This window comes from Prinia subflava, chromosome 7 (assembly GCF_021018805.1).
Source record: "Prinia subflava isolate CZ2003 ecotype Zambia chromosome 7, Cam_Psub_1.2, whole genome shotgun sequence".
Taxonomy (NCBI): Eukaryota; Metazoa; Chordata; class Aves; order Passeriformes; family Cisticolidae; genus Prinia; species Prinia subflava.
In genome coordinates, this window is record NC_086253.1 from 10,657,671 (window position 1) to 10,673,189 (window position 15,519).

Consider the following 15,519-nt stretch of genomic DNA (forward strand, 5'->3'; position numbering starts at 1 on the left):
CTTAAAAAGATGTAAAATGCCCTTTAAAATAAGGAATACCTTACACTGATTCTTTGTAACTGGCAGGACGTGAACTGCAAGGCACAGAGCTGGGATCTGTTTCTTCTCTATCACAGCAAATACAACTAATCCTAAGTGCCAAACAGACTTCTGGTTTTCAACTGGCATGAAGCCTTTTACTATGGAAGAAACATGGTTTGAAAACAACTAGGGAGAAACTAAAGTCTGGTTTTTAATCCTGTGTTCACTAAATTTGCTTCTTACCAATTGAAAAGAACATTTTCTTACAAGGGCAGAAAATGCTTGATGCTCTTTACATTATGGGTGAACAACTAACGTTCTGGATTTGTGTGGACCTGACATCTAATTTCCTTCTGAAGACAGTGCAGAGACTCTTTGCTCTACTGGATCTTCACAGAGTGACACGAATCACTGCTGTTTCTGTTCTAAAGACAGACCAATATTAAATATTCGTGAGAAATACACTAATACCAGGAAGGAGTAGATTATTCTGATCTGTACACTGTCAAACACAGCAGATATAGCTGCTGTAGCATTCACATGTATCTTGTCAGGTGGGAGTGAGATCTCTACATTGGCAAGGGTCACCTCTTAATTCATACAAAGACAGTGAGAGTACAGTCACTTATTTCAGAACAGGATGATGTCCTAGGCAGATGTGCACTGCTCTGGTTACCTTATCACTAGTTATGCTTCTCTTCCTTTTTGGTTGATTTGCTGGTAGTAGCACATGCAGGTCAGCAGCTGTGGGCAGACCAGGTTTCACAACTGTCATGAGTGTTTCCTCTGGTATACTGGTCTCCTGTGAAGACAACAAAGGCACATTTCATGTTTTATATGAAATACATAAGTAACTCCACATATGGCTTTTAGACTTCAGGGTTCAGATCCTTAATATTTAAAGGGAATTCCACTAGAAGCTGAAACATGAACAAAGACAAGCATAAACGAACTGAAATGTGAGATGCTCTTTGAATATTGGAAGACCTAAGTGTTGTTATCACAATAAAGTAATTCAGTGGCATCACAAAAAGAAGCAAAATGAAGAGGTTTTAAGGTTTTATCAAAACTCTGCAATGACTGAGCACTTCTAAGGTAACAAAAAAAATCCTAAGTGATTTAGGATCCTTTGTGGGCCATTCAGACACAGTGTAGACTTAGAAGTGCATATTCATTACAGCTAACTTTGGCTTTTCAAGGTTACTTAGGAAGGTTTTTAATGGACAGAGAGAAATCTTCCAATGTGAGACTAAGACTACTCAGGTTCAGTTTCTTAATTTGTAATGAATACCTTGACTCCCCTGCTGAAAGTCAAGTGCATCTGTTTGTAAACTAGTTTGTGTGAATTTGGATTTTAGTACCAAATTTCTCCATGTTTTGTACAATGCAGCCACACAATTCCAATGACCATATCCTGGGCACTTTCCTTGGCCTTCCTCAAACAGGTTCTGAAACTCCATTAAGTTGTTCACATACCTTGGCAAATGTTTTAGCAACTATTAAAATGCAAGAGCTATTTTATAGGGGACTAAAGTATTTTTTGACTGATAGTGGTGGAATTCATTATGGAATGAGTTAAAGTTGATAAAAGCAAGAAATAAATTTGACATTTGATAAGAATCTCAAAAAAAAAAGCAGGAAACTCTACAAAGTCAAAAAGTTCAGAACCTGATTTGCACGATGGCAAATCCAGGAAAAGTAAAGTGATTTAAAATTCAAATATTTTGTAAACAATATCAAGCTGTACCTCAGTGCTACTGCCCTCATGAAAGCCAGTGTGTGCACCCTCAGTTGCTGGCAGGGTGTGAGACTGAAGAGCTCTTGAGCTCAACGTTTCCATGATGTAATTTTAATGCCACAGCACAACTGCAGAGTTTGTATTTGGTTAAATCTACAGGATTCAGCTGTTCCCAATCCACATTTCTTTTGTGAACATGCTCTAAAAAACAGCTGTACAAATTGTGTGCCTGTATATGATACATAATTTTCAAAGTTACAGAACAAGCACAGTAAATTCTTTCTTTCTGCTTTGTTCTCACACAAAGATGATGTCTTTTATATTACACATTGCTCAGCTTCTAAATCTATCACATTTAAGATACTTAACTCTTCCTTCTTTGGAGTCAGCAGTGTTTGCTAATATGTCTATCCCTAATCCCAGAGAGCAATATTTAGTATTAATTGCCAATTAGGCTGTGTTAGACCTAAACTGTCTGTGTTACAATATCACCATCGACAGCTTGCACTTAAAAGTGACACTAGGCTCAAACCTGCTTGAAATGTGGCTCCTGAGGTTTATTATTTTGCTCTGCCTCCATTTCAAAATGCCTTCTAAATGAGAAGGTATTAACTTAACCTTCAGGCTTTACGAGTGGCACGGGAACACTTTAGGAGCAATCTGAAAGAACACCTTTGCCAGAAGTCGCGTCACCACCCGCCCAATGTCTTCCCTCCACTCTGGTATGTCGGGGTTGTACATGTCCAGGTGCTTGGTAAACTTCAGAGGAAGAACATGAAAGTTATCTAGAAAAACAAAAAGAAACAGCAAGAAATTAACTAGATTGCAAAAGGAGATTGATAGAACCACAAGGTAAAAGTCTCTATTTAGCACTTTTTGCTGTGCAGAACTGCAGTATCCAGGACCCCCACTGCTCTCTGTTGTCAGGTGTTTGGTTTCTTTCTGTATTTTCATCAACATCATCAAAATTGTGCCCAAAGACTAAAAAAGGAGGAAGAAAAGGAAATAAAGCAGATATACATACATATATGGTGTCATAACGTTCCCCAAATTTTTCCCCTAAGTCAGTAAGGGAGTATTAAAAGGAAGTCATTGGTTTTTTTATTTGAAATGATAATGTACCAATGGATTTCATTCTCACTGAACCATAAGCATGTGGGGGTTTTTCCACTATAGGCTTGATATGTTTTCCATATCAAATGAATACATTATTCCATAAATCAGATGTGCAAGAAACACAAATGATATGACAAAGGGTAACTACTTTCCTCTTTGAAGAAAAAATAAAGGTACATCGACAATATATCTTTGAATCTTGTCAAAAAGAACTGAAATACAAGAAATGGGTTGATCCTCAGAAAGGAGTCTCTAAAATCTCCCCTTTCTCCCTACAGGATCTGTGGATGAAAACCTAAGGAACTTAATGCAAAGCAGGGATGGAGAAACTCTGGAATGCAGAAGTCAAACCTGCTTTCCCCAATATTTCCAACAAAATTTTATTTTAACATGGCTTTCTTTTTCAAAAATTTCCTTGTTTTCCTGATGGCCAGGACTTTCATGCTCTTGGTGCCAGGATTGGCAAAAGGAGCACTGGAATGATAAAGCCATTGATGTAGTCACATCAAGAGGGTTATACTTCTAAAGATTTCTAAAAAAGCTGATGCATTTGTAAGTGGTAGCATAAATGTTATATCCATTTATCTTCGAAAAGGAGAAGGTTCATAAAAGCACCATTTAGCATAAGTAGGGGTTTTGCCATTATTTCAAATTAGTAAGTATACTAAAAGCAAAAATAACAGAACCTTCTTCAGACAATAGAGATGTATCACATCTTGTATTGCATGGTATCTGAAGGCTTTTAGCTCTGCATTAAAATAAAAGCTTTTATACTTATCACAATTCCCACATGTGACAGCACAAATACAAATGTAAATAATTTCCCAGCACTACATTTTCCACAGTATATTATGCCTTGTCACCACATGATAAAACACAAAAAAGCTACACCAGGGCACAGTGTGGAACAAGAGCTGAAGGGTTATTTAATAATTACAGCAGAGCTATATTTGATCCAAAATCTCAGATAAACATTAAGGTAACAGTGACATATTGTGATAAAAGGCAGTTATTTGACATGGTTTTCAATGCTGACAGCATATACACAACTACCTTTTCTTTTTTTTTCAGAGGTAGTTAGATTACTTTACTTAAAAATTCTGGGAAACTTTCTAGTCACAGGCCAAAATATTACTTAAACACATAGCATCTGAGAATCACAGTAACATTTAAAATAAGAAAGGAAACAAAATGCTTGAGATTAAACCTTCCATACAATCCCACTGTTCAGCTTTGTGGATTTAGTTAGAGACCATTCATGCCTTTAATTTTAACAATTAAATCTGGCATTAGATATAATTATACAACAGGTTCACTTGTGGTAGGGCTGGTTTTAGAGGTCTAACAAAAATACATATTAAAAAAAAAGGGAAAAAGACTAAAGTCTCACCAAAAACATGGACAACTTTTGAGTCCTGAAGCATAGAGCTCCCACAGGAAACTTGCACTGTAACTCTGACATCACCTGTCTCTGCAAACTTCGTCACCAGAAAACTCTCCAAAGTAAGCAGTGGCTTTAAAAAACAAAGAACAGTTGAAAACAGAATTTCAGCAAGAACCATGAGAACAGTGCTGGAAGAGATATTGTTAAAAATATCAGTTAAAAAATTTCACATCAAATTTAAATTTTAGTATTGTATCAAGTTGATCAATTAAATTTTTCTGTATAGAAATTTTCTTTCTAAAGGGATTCTATGTAATCAGAATAGCAGCCAGATGAGGAAAATATTTCTTTTAGAGTAATTGGTTGAGTATTCAGTTTTTAGTCAGATCCCACTAAAATTAATGGAGTCTGAGGGAGACTGAACAACCTCTACAAGATTGTGTGAAGCAAGTCATTTGCCTCAAAAACGTAGGGCATGTCAGGGTCAAAAGGAATAATGCTGTCAACTCAGAGCAGCAGCCCACAGTAAGCTCTCAGGTGGAGCTGAGATACTCTGCTCCCCTGCCATATCCTAAAGAATTACAAACCCTTCCCAAGACCTGCAGTGCCTGTTCGTGCAATGGCAAAGTCAATAATGATGAACAGACAGAGGCTGGGGTTATGGTACACAGCACATTCACAAGGAGAAAGTTCACTGCACTTATTTGAAGCACTCCTCTGTCACACTTAGTCTGCCTCATAAAGAATATATTTTACTTATGTGTTATTGAAAAAAATTACCTTAAAAGAAATCCTCCCAGCTATACAATAAACATTCCCAACAGAAATACTTGGATATTTAATGCTCTAGGACATGTTTATATAGACTTTGATCCCCAAATGAATAACACTAGATTGTTTGAGTGCTCTCAATGTTTTGACATCCTTAAAGATAACTCATTTATTTTTGATATGACAGTCATTTTAGACTCCCTGCAAATATTTATCTATGGAATGAAAAAAAATCCCAACTTATATACATATTTATATTATATATATATATATATATGCTTAGCACTTTAATTTACATCATTCACGTTATTAGCTTGGAATTGCATAAATAGAAGTTTCATCATTTACCAGTTATGATCCCAAATCCATCCCCCTCCCAAAGTTGTGTTTTTTTCACAGGTAATGAAGTAGAATAAATTGTTGTTTCCCCATCACAAAGAAAACAGTTTAGAAATTAATAAAGGGACGACCTTTATTGGAAAGAGATTGAAATAATCTCAAAAAAGTCCAAACCATTTGTGTACCTGAAGATTGTTTCCTATCCACCAGTAGAAAACTGTCAGATTAGGGTTCTTAGGCAGAATGATGGCTGTCAGGTTCACCTCCTGGTTTCTCCCAATGACTGGAACCACTTCTAAATTTAGAGCCTGGAGTGGGGCTGAACAAAGTTCCAAAAATATCACTGAACAAGAATCCATCAACTTATTAACACCTCCTTCCCCAAAAGCCTCTCACCTGCTCAACATAAAGGCCTGAATTTATTTTTCCATCCCTCCTTTCCTCCCTCTTTTACATCCATGTTGAAAGCTATGAACATATTAGGAAAGACCTCATTTCAACCAAAAAACATCCCCCAGATCACCCCAAAACCCCTCAAAGAAAATCTGAAAGCAATAAGACAGATCAACAAAATGCCCTTCTCTCATGCCCATTCTTTTCATTCATGTCCAATTCTAGAACACATAAGCAAATACTCCAGTTAAAAAGTGGAAAAGGCAATCTCAGCTTGGTTTTTTTTTTTTAAACTTAGTAACAAAAGATCAAATGAATAGAAATCTAACAAATCTCAAATTGCTAAGGGAAAAGCAGAAAACTGAAAAAGAATATTGCTGACTACTCAGTTTCATTACAAAATATCAGCTGTTAGGCTCACACCACACAAAAAATCTCATTAATGCATGCTTTAAAATAGATGTGTACATCAGGGAAGCATTTATTTGCAAATCAAAATAGATAACCTCTGGTCTCCAAAATGTGCCTTAGAGTAAGTTTATTCCTTTCTGAACTACCAAAACCATAAACATTATTATTTGTTTAGAAGAAATGCTTCATTACAATGGTTTTATCTGCTTGTAAGTGTTGTGTTTATTAGTGTTGTGCCATTTCACAGTACAATAACTGTGTTGAAAGAAAATCTTTCCCTCAGAGGTTTCTCAGTATATCTTTATCAGAATGTCTGAAGGTAAAAGCTTTTTAATGGTACAACGTGATAATTAGAATTTCTTAACTTCTTCACTTGCACCAACTACCTGTGATATGAAACCACTGCACAGCTCAGCATTCATTCATTACACAGAATGAAAACTAACCCATCCATTTCTGTTCCATTCTAAATATCTTTTAACTTATTCAACAGTTTTTAATGGCAGTGCAAACTTAAAGGCAATTAACACTGGTCTACAGTATTTCCCTTATTTTGCATCAGGAACTGAGTCATTGCTTGTTCACTTCTAATTCACTTTGACTAAACTGACTGAACTTCTGAGAGCAAGTTGTCCAAACTCCTTTTCCACCTCATTTCACTTGGTCTGTGTGGTGCTTCATCTCAATGTAAGCCTGTGCTTTCACTCTGCATTTTATTCAATAACTCTAACCACCTGCATGAATTCAAGAAATGTTGGGTGCTTTAACAATTTATTTCTTCAGTAGCTTCCAGAGGACTAAAAATGCTTGAAGAAAATTCAGAAATTTTACAAATTTCATTAAATCTGTTCCTCCTAGAAACAGATTTTCCTTTTGGAAGGATCTGAGAAAGATTTTTGTTTTTGACGTAAAATTGTGTTTTCACAGAGAAAACTGATCACTTTGAAATATGGTTTTGTTTCTGAAGAAGATAACTTTCTTTTCCAAAATTTTTAGAGGCCAAGTTGTTTGGTACTTGAATGATGACTGTAATTTCAAGTTTGCTGTTTCTATATATTAAAGAGCTGAGAATAATTACTGCAAATCCTTCTGCTTCTCTCTGTCACACAATTCCATAATGCATTTGAACAAGCTTCATAGCACCCTTAAGAGTGCACAGTTAAGACTGAAGTTACATGATTTCTATTTAACTAAGTTCAAATTTCAGTAGTTTTCAAAATTCCATGCTATAAAGGTCATGGTTCCATGAAAAATAAAATGCATGCAGCAAATATACATATGTATGTACGTAGTTCCTCTTCAGTTTACTTACTCTGAGTTTTTGGGCCTCTACAACTGCCTACTCACATTTATGCTAATTCTTAATTTCTAATTTCTCTTGCAGTTCATTAGAATGTTGTAGATCATTTAATCTGGATCAGAAAGTATGATTTGGATGGCAAGCAAAAATTCTTATAACAGTTCTGCATTATAGAGTATCCCATAACAACCTGGTAGAAGTGAAAAATATTTCCTCTACCATTTGCCTCTAAAAAAATTCCCTGGGAATAATATAATACATCAGTTGGAGACTGCTCACTCCTGAAAGCAGTATTCTACAGACATTCCTGTTTTCATGGTATTCCACAGTGAAAAATGTCCCTTAATGGCTGTTAGTGTCTCACTAGAATGTAGAAATTGCAGTTTAATTAGTCCCAACTAATTTCCTCAAATCTTGTAATTTACCTAAGAAAATTAAAGAGAGCAAATCACATGGAAAGCATTTTCTCAAGCAGGCTGTGTAACACACCTCCATGTGTCTGCTAGTTCCTGTGCAGCATCAGGAAGGGATCACATCTCAGTTCTCTTCTCCTGCCTCTGCACCAAATCGGCACCAAAGTCCCCCTAATGCACCAGTCATTTACTTGTCTAAAGTAACTCTCTTTTCTGCAATTTTAAAATCTGATGCATAAAAGAAAATCAACATCTTTTAGTTTTACTGTTTATCCTAACATACGTAATATTAAAAGCACTTTGAGAAAGTCTTCTGCTTTTCATCAGGGCTTTGTACTGCTTGTCATTCTCTGAAGGGTTAGAAGTTCTTCCTGGAGAGAAGGATGAAACACGGAGTTTTTTCCTGTTCATTGCTTGTACAGATTTCTTTGCCTATTCTATTTCTTTGCCTACTATTTCTTTGCCTACTCCACTTCTCAGCACCCAGAAGCCCCTAACAGTGAAGCCCTAAGTAATTTATCTGAGCTCTCTCGAGTTGTCAAATGATTTAAAAAACAAACACAACAAAGAAAGAGATAATGAAACTGAGGTGTAAAATTTGATTCTGATTCTTTCTGCTTGATATTAACAGATTGGTCTTTAGCATGAATGTGTTTGGCTTCATCTGCTAACCAAAGAAGAACTGGAAATCTGAACTGAAGGACACTGACTAGGAAAGTACATAAATATCAGCAGTCACTAGACAAGCTGACATAGAGCAGATGGCTCTGTGCACAGCCCGGGATATGGCTCCAGTGATTTCCATTGCTTTGGGATTAGGATGGAAGACACACCGCTCACAACAGAGGGAAACAGACACCTGGAGAATGCAAGATGAATATCTTTTCCTTTGATCTTACTCGTTTCTGAATTTTTGACGCATCTGAAAACAGGCAATAGCTGTCTTGAATCTCAAAGGAAGAGGAAAAATCAGTTCCACTTTTGAGTTTTCTTCTTCATTTCAGTTATGAGATGACTGAGGTACATTAAGCTTGCAATGGTGCATTATATTCCCTGGGCCATGCTACTCTTTATTTTATATCTGTTTGATTGGTTTTTTTCATTCTTAATTAAGGAGAGGAAGAGAGGTATAAGTCAAGTAATCCTGCTTGCAAACATGAAGTTATATCCAAGCACCATTTAAAACTCTGTGAGAATTAACTACCTAAAATTTAGATTTAGAACTACTGAGATATTGACTATTTTTTAAAATGATACAGGAGTTCATATGTTTCCCAACACGCCTGTTAACCTGCTTTACACTGCACCTGGAAGCTTTACAAAGACATAACTTGAAGTATTAAATTTTAGCTGCTAAGGATGACAAGGGGTATGGAATCAGGAAGATGGATCAAACCTGAAATTTATACTGAGGTACGCTTGTTATTCAAAAGATTAATAAACCATCCTTCTACCAAATCCAAACAAAATAATTCTGACCTCCAACTGGATCAGGTTTGTGTGGATTTACAACACACAACTCTGCAAGGCTGCATGAGGATATCAAAAAAATAAGTTTTCTCCTAATTGTGACTAGTAATCTTCTTTCCTACTTCCTAGCTGACATGAGGCTTTTACACAGTGGCAGAAGTAAGAAAACCGACGAGCAGATTTACAGTTGACTTGGACGAACACAACCGCCTCGTCATGCCCAGCCACGTTCTCAGCCTTCACGGACACGCGGTAAATCCCCGGGCTCTCGTAGCGGTGCCGGATGGGCTCTCCCGTCATCGTCAGGTTCACGTAGATCGCCTTGAAGCCGTCCCCAAGGTCCACCTGGTATTTGGTGCTCAATACATCACCCTAAAGGGAAAATGCATCAGAAATATCTGAAATGGCCGCAACCAGAATAGACAGGACACGTGTTCATAACCTTTTACGGAATCGCAAGAGCATTTCCAGCCCCAGCCAGACATCTTGACCCAATTGCAACAGCTGCAGTAAAACCACCACTGCCGTGGCAATTGCATTAGTGCAACAGATGCTGTGTGCACTAATAGAGATAACACCATGTTTACAGAGCAAGGTGCTACCTTAGAATTACATACCCCAGACCAGTAACCAAGTTGTGTGGCACAGAAACCATCACTCTTCTCTTAATGCAGCTGGACATTATGTAACACAATGCTGCAGGGCAGCCTCAGGTTCAAAAGGGATGCTTGTGTGATTGTAAGCAACTGAAGATTGTTATTCTAGCAATTTACTACTCATCCCACAAGCTTCTAGCCTTTGCAATTATAAAGTGAATTTAATTGGCTTAGACGTTCTTTATGGCACATTCCAGCCACACCTTCTTAGTGCCAACCATGTGGTGTTCAAGGTCCAAGCTGGGGTCTTCACACAGAGCTGTAGAGCATTACCCTGAGCTACCAGCATGCCAAGAACTAACATGCTCTAGTGCAAATTTAGATGCATGCTTAATGAAGCAGATCACTGAGCCGAGTTTGGGAATTGGTTTAAAAGCCCAGTCAAATGATTCTGTCATGTCAAACATCTCATGTCATTTATAACTCATCATATTTCTGATAAGTGCTCCTTTAAGTGATACTGTGCTCCTAAACTAAGGCCTAAAGCAGCCACAAGACTGATACCATTGTCAGAGGACAAAAATGCCCATCACTCATGTTGTCATGGCATGGTTGCCCAAGAGAGAAATCAGGCCCGTGCCACATGGACTGGTGATTTGGATGCAAAGGAAAATTCACTTTAGCTGTGGTCAGCAACACTCTCTCAATACTTCTGGTAGCACTGCCTGAGTGAGAGGCCCTTCTTCCTTGATCTCCAGCAGTGTGGATGTTCCTGCTTGCTTGCCAGAGATCACAGACATCCCAGCCATGCAATTCAGACAGGCTGCAGGACCAGGCCTTGTAGAAAAGCCTCTTTGTTGTGAAAACACAAGTATTGATTTCAAAAACTTCCTTGCCTCTAGGAAAGCAATGTATACACCTATATGCTTGTCAAGTGACATGACAGGCCATCAAAGCACAAAAGGATTGACAATAAAGTATTCAAAACTCACTTAATTTCTCCAAAAGCCACTCTCTGAATTGTTTTATTTCAAAATTTAATCCTAAAAGGCAGCACTAATATAATTCTTTTCATGATGACAATGATCAGTGATTGCAGTAATCTCCCCAGGAAACTGGTGAATTACCCACAGTTGGACACCTCTAAGATTTAGCAGGATAGGTGCCAGGCATCTTATCCAGCCCTATGCTTTTTCCAAGAGAGGTTGGACCAGATGATCCTTGAGGTCCCTTCCAACCTGTCAGTCTATATTTCTATGATTATTTGAAAATCAAAGGAGCTATCATGCCTAGAAACTACGTACCCTGCATTACAAAAGAAGGAAAACATACTATTATTTCCTCCTTTTATTGTTTTGCAGTGTGGATTACTTCCTTCCATGTTTTAACACATGAAACAACATTTTTATAATGTAAAAAATACCCATAATAAAGAACCTGTAGGATTATCAAATACCTAAGCACTATATTTCAAGACACATAAAGGACTGTGAAAGACTCTTCACTGTGATTACATTTTTTTTCCCAAATAACATCTTTCTTTTGACAACAGAAGAGTAGAATTTTGCAGAGGAGATAATATGCTATTAAAGTTTAAAGCAAAAGAGAGATCTCCTTGCCAGCAATGTGTTAGCAAGTGGAATCTCTTTAGATGACATTAGCTTGCATACAGGTCTTGTTCATTCTTTCTTATGCTAACAAGTATACAAACATATTTTTCCAGGTGAGACAGAAACCAGCATTGAAAGACAGTAGAGGAAGGTTGCCTTAAGGTTTTATTCTAATAGCTTCCCTAGTATAAAGATGAGTGTGCTGTCTTCAAAACACCAAGGTATTTCTATTTTCTGATGAGTAAAGACAGAAAAAATGAAGAGATAGCAAAACAGTGACAAAGGGAAAAGGTAGCTTAATCTATAAGGCATTTGGATTTCCACTTTCATAAAAAGTAGGAGATTGTCATGACATTATTTACTCATATATTCAGCCAACACAATTTGGGAAAAATTATTATCATGATGATGTATTTCTTTGTTATTATTATTTCCAAGGACAGTTGCAAACTGCCCAAAGGTACCAGAAGCCTGCTTCCTTTACTTTCTGATGTCTGGTATTTCTGCATCTAACAAAATGCATTCACAGAAACTAGCAAATCAATTTTGTTCAGCAGAGAAAGTAGCATGTTTTGTTTTGTTGTAGTAGAGCTGTTTCTTAAACTCAGTAATTGTCATGAATTCTCATTAGACTTCGTCATACAGATTAAGTCCTAAGCAAAGCTTAGGACATTTGAGTTTAAATATTATTCTTAGCCATAGAGGGCACCAAACTGCTACATTTCTTCTAAACCCGTCTTCCTCTTTGATGTATGGAGCAAAGACTTCACCAAAAAACATAGCAAGGGATTCTCTTCAAGATCCCTTACTTCTGAAGATTTGTGAATAATTTTAAATGTTTTTTTTTCATATTGCCACAGAGATTCATGAAATCTTCAGAAGGAAAAAAGTTAAACTACCAATCAAAATCATTAGAGTCCAAACTGTAATCAAATTCTCTAGGCTTACAATAAACATTTCCAAACAAACTCTAAAGAAGAGAAGGCAGCAGAACTTGCCTCACAAACTGCTGGGGCACTGCCTGCACTGGGACACGGAGCCTGTGAAGTATTAAGCAGCCCAGTGTTCTGCACGTAACCTTCTTGATTCTATTACAGAAATAAATCCCAAGTGCTTGATTTAAAAAACACAGGTTTGCCAAAATGTGTGAACTTCAAGCTCTTGCAAACCAGTGGGGTTAGCCAGGATTACAATACTCCGGTAACCTGAGCAGAGCAGTTAGAGCCTCATGCTAAAAAACAAGCATGAGAAAACAAACCCATGCCAAACAATTCATCCAAAAGTTACTTGTTGCTGTTGGTCAGGGCCTCAGGGCATTGTCTCTCAATAAACAGAAAAAAACCCCGTATCTTTGGCAGCACAACTAATATATAATAAATATTCTTATGCTGAGCTATTCGCTGATTTCTGTTTAGCTTTGCCTCATTCCTTTCTGAAAGGCTGATTCTCAAAACCACCTAAACCCGAGTATTGAATGTTCTCTACATTTCTGTTCTTCTCTGATACAGCAGTTGAAACTTTCAGTCCAAGAAGACTTTGGTAATCTAGTTACTCTGATGTTCCAAAAAACCAGTGCCTTTTCTGTTGAGGAGAAAAATCCTGTTCTGCAGGTAGAATTTGGAGGTTCACTGAGTTTACTGGCTTGTCTTATTCCCTTGAAATCAGGTTTCAGTATTTAGAAAGTTCTTAATCTTCGTCTCAAGCACCAATTAATCTTCATTCAGCAGCAAAACAGGTAGGAATGACACTAACCCTAAAATCAGTGATTCAACTTCCATGTAGCCAATGTTCATTACTACCTGCTCTTGTTGGACAATGAAGGTGATGTCTTCCCCAGGCCTAACAGCCAGGCTTTCTTCTCTGATGCTGATCTGAAGACCCTTGGGAGCAATCAGTGGACACATATGGTGTGCTAAGTTCTGCTGCAGGTCCACTCCACCTTCACACACATTAGAAACAACTTTCCTGTACCTGCAAAAACAGTAAACAGTGGACACAGTGAATTGGAGGTAAGTAAAAGAATGCCAGCAAAGGCAACAAACACGTGTGATTGTAGCTACTGCATTTTCCTTGGGTTCACAAACAGACAAGATTGCAAATAATCAAAGCCAACTCACAATGCAAGTACTTTCATTGGGGACATTGCCTTTACTAGGGGAAATCTGCTGAAGAAAGAGGATCTGGAGCATGATGAGAATTTCCCTTGCATGCATTGGAAGAGTCTGTTTTCCAGCTTAGAAACATGCTAGACTAGCTCCAGGGACCTAGACAGTCTGCTGTTCTCTCTGCCATCCCCTTTTCCAGCATCCAAGTCTTCAATGCTCTAGAGGTCTTGGTTCAAATCCGAAAGATCACAACAAAATTAGACCAAACAACTTCTGCACTAACCCAGAACTAATTGCTTAACTGCTGCTTTCAAATCTATTCATTTCTTAAAACACTTAAAGCATTTGTTTAATATAACCATACAAAAGAGCGAAAGGATTCACACTTCAGAAGTGCTAATAATGAAATAATCGGATGTGTACAGTAATTATTTACAGATCACTTTCACACAGGTATGTTATTTTTAAACATCCTTTAAGACCAGTCTTATTTCATTCTTTTGAATTCTCATTCTGTATATCACAGCTGTCAGCCACAACCCAAAAGGCAGCATTTTCTTCAGTAAGGTAAATATACACAGAGACTGTGATTCTACTGCCAGATTGAACATTTCAGCATTTGGTTCTCATCTCCACAACCGACTGTGATGGTGTTATGATAAGCCAGAATAGATGCCAGCTGCAAGTTATTCTCAGCACAGACGTCAGACTGCATTGTAGTGTATATTCTATGCAGTATTGTTTATAGTTACTAAAGCTTTCCTTTGATTCTGAGTGTCCCATATGGTCAGGAAAAGAATCTATTCTCCACAGAACTCCTTACCATTATGGAAGTGAGAAACTTGGGAATTCTGTGAGATGCTGCCAGTTCCTCAAAGTAATTCATTGGATCCAAACTGAAAATTACTCTGAACCCAAGAAATGAGCCAAAAGAAAAGGCTCTGAATGAACATTCCTATCAGAAGTGTAATAGTAGATACAAAATATTACAAAAAAAAAATCTGAAAAGACAGCTCCCCCTCTTCTCAGATGGATTAGTTTTTGAACTGCTGTGAACATGCAAAGCAATATTTTTCTTTCATTAGTCTCTAGGAAGCCTCTGCTCATGGTCTAAGTCAGAATCAGAACTTTTCCATTTCTCAGTTTTTTACAATTTGCCTTATTTACATTTCATAGAATCACAGACTGGTTTGAGTTGGAAGAGGCCTTAAAGATCATTCCAAACCCCCTGTCATGGACAGGAACATCTTCCACTAGACCAGGCTTCTCAAAGCCCCATCCAACCTGGCCCTCAACACTTCCAGAGATGAGGAATCCACAGCTTCTGTGGACAACCAGTGTCTCACCATTCTCACAGCAAAAATTTTTTTCTTAATATCTAATCTAAACCTTCCTTCTTTCAGTTAAAGGCCATTCCCCCCTGTCCTATCACTACATGTCCTTGTGTAAAGTCCCTCTCCAGCTCTCTTGTAGACTCTATTTAAGTACTTAAATGTGAATTTCTTTCAAACCACATTTGATGCTGCTGGTTGAAATATTCTGCCCCTCTCTGGAAGCCTCATCAAGCCCGTGAAATGCAAACCCAGCTTACCCAGTGCTGCTGGTGTATGCCTGCCCCAACACACAGTCTTCAGGAGGTGCTTCTGGATTAAACCAAAAGTCAGCAAAGCACCTGCTCGACTCCGACTTCAGAGGCACAGAGCGCTCAAACCCGTAATCACTGAAAAACATCAACACCAAAGGTGTTACTATCTCCACTCTGCAACCCAGTTTGGGGTGAATTAAACTACATTTTTCAAAGTCAGTGTATTTTTTCAGTGTTATTCTACTAGATGAACATACAAGTTGATGA

The 15,519-nt window shown here is 37.7% G+C and overlaps 1 protein-coding gene across 2 annotated transcripts in view; it reads right to left on the reverse strand.

Annotated features, from left to right (window-relative positions):
* Positions 1–15,519, reverse strand: part of SORCS2 (sortilin related VPS10 domain containing receptor 2) — a 531,576-nt gene that overhangs the window by 22,712 nt on the left and 493,345 nt on the right. For both annotated transcript variants that reach the window (XM_063401574.1, XM_063401573.1), the window contains exons 17-23: positions 15,259–15,387; positions 13,362–13,533; positions 9,542–9,728; positions 5,555–5,688; positions 4,266–4,389; positions 2,432–2,544; positions 698–823 (exon numbers count right to left, since the gene is read on the reverse strand). In XM_063401574.1, coding sequence (XP_063257644.1) covers positions 698–823; positions 2,432–2,544; positions 4,266–4,389; positions 5,555–5,688; positions 9,542–9,728; positions 13,362–13,533; positions 15,259–15,387 — 985 coding nt within the window. The remainder of the gene's footprint in view (positions 1–697; positions 824–2,431; positions 2,545–4,265; positions 4,390–5,554; positions 5,689–9,541; positions 9,729–13,361; positions 13,534–15,258; positions 15,388–15,519) is intronic.